At 26.7% G+C, this 8948-nt stretch overlaps 1 protein-coding gene and 1 long non-coding RNA gene across 2 annotated transcripts; one reads left to right on the forward strand and one right to left on the reverse strand.

The window, feature by feature from the left end:
* The first annotated feature begins 1144 nt into the window (after positions 1-1144).
* On the forward strand, positions 1145-4591 carry LOC126896785 (uncharacterized). Its single transcript, XR_007701938.1, has 3 exons — positions 1145-1537; positions 3039-3281; positions 4407-4591. It is a non-coding gene; the product is annotated as an uncharacterized LOC126896785 (long non-coding RNA).
* Positions 4592-5637: 1046 nt separating this feature from the next.
* On the reverse strand, positions 5638-6264 carry LOC126895541 (tigger transposable element-derived protein 2-like). Its single transcript, XM_050667522.1, has one exon. It carries the CDS (start codon positions 6019-6021, stop codon positions 5638-5640), a length of 384 nt encoding a protein of 127 aa, XP_050523479.1. The 5' UTR covers positions 6022-6264.
* Between the last annotated feature and the right edge of the window lie 2684 nt (positions 6265-8948).

An 8948-nucleotide genomic window follows, 5' to 3' on the forward strand; every position in this document is an offset into this window, starting at 1 on the left:
TTGTGAAAAAGTTGTCATTTTAAATCCCCCCCTGTGGGCAGGTTAAGTGTCAGATTTACAAAAAAAATATACCAAATGATAAGTAAAGACATCAACCATCTATATAAAAAAAAATTATATTGATATGTTCATTTTTGAAAAAGTTAGAGCATTATTAAGTTAAAAATATAAAAAAAAATTATTTTACAAAAATCGTAATTTTTTATTAACTTTGATGTCAATTTTCACCACGAAGACAAGTCCAGAGGTCTAATTTTCTTTTTTCATAATAAAGTACATTACATTAGCTTTAATTTAAGATATATATAAAAGAGTCAAACTTTTCGGAACACTTTCAAAAATTAAGTTGAAAAAGATAATTTTTTGTGAAAAAGTTGTCATTTTAAATCCCCCCCTGTGGGCAGGTTAAGTGTCAAATTTACAAAAAAAATATACCAAATGATAGGTAAAGACATCAAGCATCTATATAAAAAAAAAATATATTGATATATTCATTTTTGAAAAAGTTACGGCAGTTTTTAGTAAAAAAAATTGAAAAAATTTCGAAAATTAGCGATTTTTAAATTTGTAATTTTTTTGGAGGTTTCCCCCATTTACGGGGAACGAGGGAAATTTTTTCAATTTTGAAGGGTAATGTCTTCGACTAGATACAATTTGTGATCTTTTGACGTATCGTTGAAAGAAATCCGTTCAGTGAGAGCTGAGAAAAAGTGGTAACAGACACAAAAAAAAAAAAAAAAAAAAAACACATCTTAGTAAAACCAATACCTTCTCAGCTTCGCATCGAAGCTAAAAGGTTGGCCGAAGAAAATAAAAGGGAGTACCTGTCGCTTGTCAAGCTATCGAATTTGATATGTATATGGATGACTTATTAACGGGTGCGAACACCAAGGAAGAGGCGGCTACGTTGGGAAACACTATTTCAGGGTTGTTATTTAGTGCTCGATTTGTTTTTCGAAAATGGACATCAAATGATCCGTCGATATTAGTAAACATAAATAACAAAAATAATGATACAATGCACACAATGAGTTTAGGCAACGATGCTATTAAAACGCTTGGTCTGTTGTGGANTGCTATTAAAACGCTTGATCTGTTGTGGAATACCGCCGACGATGTTTATCTGTATAAATACAATACTGCTGTAACAGGTAATCAGCGGCCGATAACAAAACGTTATATCTTATCGACGATTGCGGCAATTTATGATCCACTGGGATTGATATCTCCCATAGTGGTAGTGGCAAAGATCATAATACAATTATTGTGGAAAATGTCAATGCAATGGGACGAGCAAGTGTCTGAACGTATCAGTACGGATTGGAATGCGTTTTGTGATAGTCTAACGCAAATCGATTGTTTAAAAATACCGCGTCGAATAATCGGGTGTGACGCGTTCAAATTTATTCAAATTCACGGTTTTTCTGACGCCAGCGAAAAGGCTTTTGGTGCGTGCGTTTATCTACGTGCTACCGATGCGCATGAAAATCATACGGTCCGACTTGTAGCGTCTAAATCGCGTGTAGCGCCATTAAAAGTAATAGAAATATACTATATAATGACGATAATTATGATATCCACGCTGTCAATTTTCGACTTAAAATTTGGAAACTAAAAAATTTGTATTCTATAGTAAAAATCAAACAATTTTGATATAATAATTATAATATTTGACCAAAAAATGAATAACAGAAGCAGTTTTTTGTTTTTAGGGGTGTTTTTAGTCAAAATACTAAAAACACGTTGAGAGACCAGTAAAATTTTGTTTAAAAATGGTTCTCATTAAAATTTCGAAGAACGACTTTTTTTGATCTACACTAATATTCTATCAATTGCAATAACGTATTACATTTTAATTGTAAGGGTTCACGATAATTTTAGGTACTGATCACAACAGGTAATATTAAGAACTTTTTTTCAACTTAACTCTTGGAAATGATCCGGAAATACTGACATTTATACATATATATCCTAAGTTAAAAATTATGTAATATACTTTATTTTGATAAAAAAAAAAAAATTATACACGACTTATCTCTATAAAAATATACTAATATTGTGTTAAAATTCTCGATTTAAAATTTTTGACATTATATTGTTATAACTTTTTGAAAAATCTATGAATCAATACAATTTATTTTTCGTAAATATTTTATATTTACCACTGGACTTGTCTTCGTGGTGGAAACGGACATTGAAGTTAAAGAAAAAATTACATCTTTTGTGTAAGAATTGCGAAACTCAAACAATTTTAATAAATTGTTGTATAAAAACTTATTTAAATGTGTTTTTAAGAAAGAAGTATTAGCATAAACTGCATTTGCGTATTAAGAAAGGAGTGGTTAGACGACCATAATTTTTTTTTTTCGAAAATATTTATTTTGACTTTAAACTTGAAAAAGAGAATGAGGAATCCAACGCCTCACCAAAAAAATCTAATTTGAAACTTACTTTATGCATCTTTTTTTTTCAATTTTAATTTTACAGCGTTATTAACTTCTAAACAATGTACAACTAGGTGATATAAGTGGAGGTCACAGTGATTAGGTCATCGATTTATATAATAGTTATACAAATTTAACTTAAATTGAATATAAAGTTATTCTGATTTAAAATTTTTGTCTTCATAAAGTCAAGAAAAACGACATTGAAATTTTGAACTTGCTTAAATTGTTTTATTATCTACTAACAAATGTGATGTATGATTGCCGGATCAAGCAAAATAGATTTGTTTTATATTGACAGATATAAAACTTTAAATTCATTNTTTGAAATTTTGAAATAGCTTAAATTGTTTTTATTATTTACTAACAAATGTGATGTATGATTGCCGGATCAAGCAAAATAGATTTGTTTTATATTGACAGATATAAAACTTTAAATTCATTTATAGAATTAATTATAAAAATCAATTGATTGATGTTTTCATGAATATTATTACATTTATTGAAGAGCGAAACATTTTTTTATGCTCTAATTTTATTTTGACACGCAGATTAATATTTTATACTAATGAAATTTTTTTGGTAATTCTTTAGATTCTAATGAGTATATTGCAACGGAAATTATGATACAATTTCTTGATTCATTAATATCCCTCGAAAAGAATGTTCATCAAAAGCTTTCTGATGTTGATAAAAATGCTACTGGCACAGTAACAAAAGATTATGCAAGAGAAATTATATCGAAGAGCGGATTACTTAAAGATACCTTATCAAACATTTTTATTGAAAAGGTACTCAACAAGTATTCAAATGAGGAATATCAATTCAATTACAAAGGTAATCATTATAATTTTTTTAAAAATTTAGAAGTACTCATAAAATTTTTAATCCTTTAAATGGTAAAAATTGTATGTTTTTTTTATACTGATTATTTTTTAGACTATTTTCTGAAAATTAATAATGTATAATTAAAATACTTAGATTTTATTTATGAAAGTTTTCAGTTACTTTAATAGGCATAAATATGACGTTTGTAATAAATATAATGTAGACTATTTTAACGCATAAAATGTTGATAAATATTGATAAAAATATTATAGTTGTGTACAAATTTTCGATAATTTATATAAAAATTACCTTGGACATATTCAGAGGGTTTTCAACGTTCACATTTTTTAAAAATTACATAACAATATACTGAATAATTCTTTTGTTATGATTCTATTAATACTTTTGTGCATAGTGATTCTTTTATGATGAATTATATAGGTAATTGAAGATTAAAAATATTATTGATAATTTTTTTTATCGATTTCTTTTAGTTCATTGTTTTCTCAATTTCTGAATCATAAAATCATTTTTATGTTATACTAAACAAATTTATTTTTTTTTTGATATATTTTATCTTAATATTATACTTACTTTTATCAATACTACCAACCGTTCCATTTTATTCACAGATGTCATTAAGGTAGCAAATCAACGATCGTGACCTCTCAACATTTGCCAACTTACTTTAATATATAAATTAAACTATACTTTTATCAGTTTAATTAGAAAAAATTGGCACTTTAGGCCTATACATTTTAATTATGAATAACATTTATTATAATAAGATACTAAATATGTGTTTACAAATCAAAAATATCTGTTATATATATATCTATAGATTATATGTGTACTGATTATATGTTGTGACATGTAAGATACGCATTAATAATAAAGCTAGTTGCTCAGTGACAGTTTATCAGTATGATGTTATTAGTAAGTTCTATCCAACTTTAACCTAAAAATATCAAAACATTGTTCTTACATTTAAAAATTTTCAATCAGAATCGTTTAGATCTTATATCGCCAACTTATCGATATAACTTCAATATTTTTCAATTTTATATATTTATTTTTAGGAATAAAAGCAAGCTCGCGTTATGTTAATAATTTTACAATTTTATTTTGTTTCAGAGATGATTGAAAACTTAGCCACCGATTATGAAAATAAACAAATTTGATACTTCGTGGAGAGTATAAGATTTTTTTTTGATCTAAGATATGTTTTTAATATATCAAGAATTAAAATAATTACAAAATTGATTTTTAAATGATTTCAAAAAATAAACAAAATATTTTTTAAATATTATATACAAGAATATTATGTTATTTCTTATTGCATAAATATTATAATGTATGTATCGGCATATACAGAGTGAGTCATAAAGACATGACAAATTCAGTAACTTTTGATTTAATTAATATTTTACATTAATAAATTTGTTAAATAATTTGTGTAATTGAGGACTATACAAATAACATAAGATACCATATTCTTATAATCTATTGAAAAAATAATAATAATTTAGTATTTATGAAAAATGCGAAAAAAATTTCAAAATATTTACAATGGAACATTCATTATCCGGGTTAATTGTGGGGAGCAGGTCACACGGATAAATAAAAATCACGGTTGATCAAGAATTTTTAAAATAATGAAATTTTAAAACATTTTATTTTAATTATAAAAAGAAATGTAATAATGTTATATATCCATACCAATTATACATGCATAACAAGTTATTAGGACATAAAATATGAAGTGATTAGCCTTTGTTTTTTTTTTTGGTTTGAAATAATTTTCCTAGCTTCTATATCTGTATCTTTGACATTTTCTTCGTCATTATAGTCTTGATCTAAGATTTTCGCCCAAGAAAGTCTTAACATACTTGCAGGTACATTTTCTCAATGGCATCTTTTATGGTCCACGTTCTCAAAAGTTCTTTCATCGAATCAAAAAAATTTTCTTGTAAGAGATAACAGAGAAATATCTTTTTGTACATTTGTTTCAAATAGGTTGATAGTAGACAAAAATTTGACCATCCATTGTTTTCAGGGTAGATTCTGAGGGGTGTGAAGGAGCATTATCAAGCAGAAGAACAGCTTATTTTGGTATACCTTTTTCATCCTGAAATTTGTTTACAAAAACATTGAAATACTATTCACTAATATAATCTGGTTCATCCAAGCTTTTTGATGGTGGTAATTATCACATGGAAAATATTTAATTTTGGTTTTTTTAAAAGCTCTTGGTTTTTTAGCTTTTCCAATTACAGTTAATTTGATCTTATGTGTAACGGTTGCATTTGAACATGTCATAATAGTAAGCCGTTCTTTGCTAGATTTATGTCCAGGAGCTGATTTTTCAGATTACAGCAAGTGTTTTTGAGGATAACATTTTCCAGAATAAACCTGATTCATCTGCTTTGTACACTTGTTCAGGGGACAGGTTTAATTTTGAAAGCAAATTGAATTCGTCATTAAACAGTTTTGCAGCAGTCAAATCTCCACTTAGACATTCGCCTTGAGTATCCAGCTGTCTTATACCATGACGAATATTAAATTTAAATAACCAGCCTTGTGAATCATTTAATTTTTCCTCTATTTTCAAATTTTCTTGAAACCATTTTGCTTTTTCACAAACCATTGACCCAGAAATTGGAATTCCTTCAATACGCTTCTGTTTAAACCATTCAAAAAGAACAGATTCCATATTAGATAATGATGACTTTTTCATAGTTTTTTTCATAGCTGATAATTTTGCAGAAGATATGAACTTGAAAATTCCAATTTTTTGTTTAATTAAGTCACGAACTGTCTGTTGACCCACGCCGAACTCGTCCTCAAGTTTTTGTATACTTTCACCACGATCTACAGCTCAGTTAATAATAAACACTTTTTTCTCAGGAGAAAGAACGATACGTTTTCGTTTAACACTCATAATTAGAGTACGTCTGAACGGCTATAGCGAACGCTTAAATTAAACTGAAGGTCATACAATAAATAAAATTTATAATAATCTACATTATTGTATATCTTTATATTGTTATCGCTAAAAAAGTCATTAATACGTTTGTCGATATCGTATATTATGTATAATATAAAATATTTTATTAGAACTATTTATAGTATGTATAATCCATAACTATTTTTACATTTTCGGAAGAGTGAGCACGGTTAATTGTAAACACAGATAATCGAAACACGGTTAATCAAGGTTCCACTTTATTTCGTAGTGTAGATTTTAACAAAAAAATTTGGTAAAAGAATATTTTATTAATGTTGAATAATCTGTTGCATTTTAAAATTTATAATAATTTGAATAAATTGAGAAAACGAAATTTTTTCATGCTAAATATTAGTTATAAATAAATTATAGAAAAAAAATTTTTAGTACTATGGTACTGAACATTTTTTATTATTGTAGTAAAATTTCCATATTAAAATGATATACTAAAAATAATTTGTCTTGAAGTCATATCAAAAATAATCTGTCTCATAAAACGCATAGAAAATATCAAAAAAGAAGACATAACATAGTGTTTTTAATTTATTAAAATAAAGTTTTTTAATTTAAAATTTATGAAAAATAAAAATAATGTTTCAAGATATCCATCTACAAGGAGTTTAGTTTCGCCATTTTGAATGACCCTATTCTCTCCTCTCCAAGCATTTCGTAGGATTTAAGATCTAGTGTGCATGCGCAGGTAGGCCTTAACTTTCGTGGGTTTCCTATACCAGCGCTATGAGGACTCCCCTTGACTTTAAGTAAACTTGCATTGAGTAACGAGGAAAGGAGAATGATATAATGGGATTTCGAGAGAGGGGCCCGTAAGTTGGAGTTAGGTTTAAAGGGGGTTCCCAGTCTATATCAGGTTCCCCCTTTCAAATTTTGTTTGGGTTAAAAAGAGAGTGGTCGTCGTTATAAAGCTCGTAGCCTCCTCTGCCATATTGAATGACTTCTTTTGTCATACCTTCGTTTCACCCTCCTTAAATTGACCAAGCCCCTTCCTCTACCCACCTCAATTTCAATCCTTCTATTTATCCGAATAACTTCAATTATCATAGTTGTAATTAATAAACCATTAGGTGTTATAATTATTAATATTTAATGACATATTAACTCTAATTAAATTGTTACTTAAATGAAAATTAAATTTCATCTATGCTTCAGTAGTTATATCTGATAGGTGTGACACCTCGCCTAGGTGGTGTCGACTCTTGCTAACAACGCTAGTCGTTATGCAAACGGCAAATCACGTTGAGTTGCAGACTGACAAAAATCCACCTTGTTAAACATACCTTTTTTAGTTGTTTTTTTTTAAATGAACTTGAGTTTATGATCTGTTCATAAAATAAGGTGTCATTTCTTGATAATATCATAGATTTATAAATTCAAATTATATAAATATTGAAATCACGTTGAATGTGCTAATCCTATGAGTTGAAAAATGAACAACATTTTGAAAATGTTGATAATTAAATTGTATGTTGAATATTTCATCTGCAATCTTCAAATAAACTAATAAAAACGATTTCAAAGGTATATATAAAATTGGTTTTTTTAGTAGTTAGAATATTGTGTCTTCATAAATGTCAGTTAATGATATCTTAAGACTTTTTATGGTATTGTTATTAATTGATAAAAATCTGTGATTTTCTCTATTCCCGGGAATAGTTTTACATAATTTAAATCCCATATTAGGTGTTTTGTTGTATTTCTGAGGTGGATATATTAATGTATTTTATCTCTTTAATTTTGATACATTTTGTTACTTTTCTTGAACAGAAACATTATTATATTCCATGTAATCACTAATTTTATAAATACATCGACAATTAAATATATCGTCTATTTATAATAAATAACAAAAGGAATAATTGCGGCTTGTTTATTAACCCAGTGGAAGCTTTGAATTTCATCCTGTACTACAAAATTATAATTTCGCTTGATAAATGTAGTCTGAAACGAGTTGGTTATTACCAAATATTAACGCCAATTGAAATTTTTCAATTTTACGATGAAAAAATTAAAGGCATAAAATATCCACCTCAGAATGTGCAGAATGCAGAATGGCATTAATTTGCTTTGTGTTATGGCAAAATAGGCCAGCGATGGAGTTGGTTGAACAGCAAAAAGAAAAGTAACAAATGTATCAAAATTAATTAATTAAAATTAAAATTAATCACAGATTTTTATCAATTAATAACAATAACATAAGAAGTCTTAAGATATCATTAACTGACATTTATGAAGACACAATATTCTAACTACTAAAAAAAACATGATTATAATAATATTGTAAAATATTTATATATTTATTATATTATCATAATAATTTAATTTATTTATTTTTTATTTTCGAACTAAAATAATGAATTGAATATTTATAACGTGTCTAATAATTATATTGAATTATAATATATTACATATACAATGATATACAAAAAAAATTACAAAAATGTGGTTTGAAAACAACAAAAAACTATCATTAAATTATTTGATTTTTACTGATTTTCTAATGCTAAATTTTACATGTTACACATTTTTCTAAAACTTCAAATTTTTATGGTGTATAAAACAGACGTATATCTACAAAACTAAAAATTTTTTTTTTGGAAATTAGGTTACCCAACAGAGATATTGCACTTAGAATACACGTATTTTTATAAAAT

The sequence above is a fragment of the Daktulosphaira vitifoliae genome, unplaced genomic scaffold (genome assembly GCF_025091365.1).
Source record: "Daktulosphaira vitifoliae isolate Bord-2020 unplaced genomic scaffold, ASM2509136v1 Scaffold_1, whole genome shotgun sequence".
NCBI lineage: Eukaryota > Metazoa > Arthropoda > Insecta > Hemiptera > Phylloxeridae > Daktulosphaira > Daktulosphaira vitifoliae.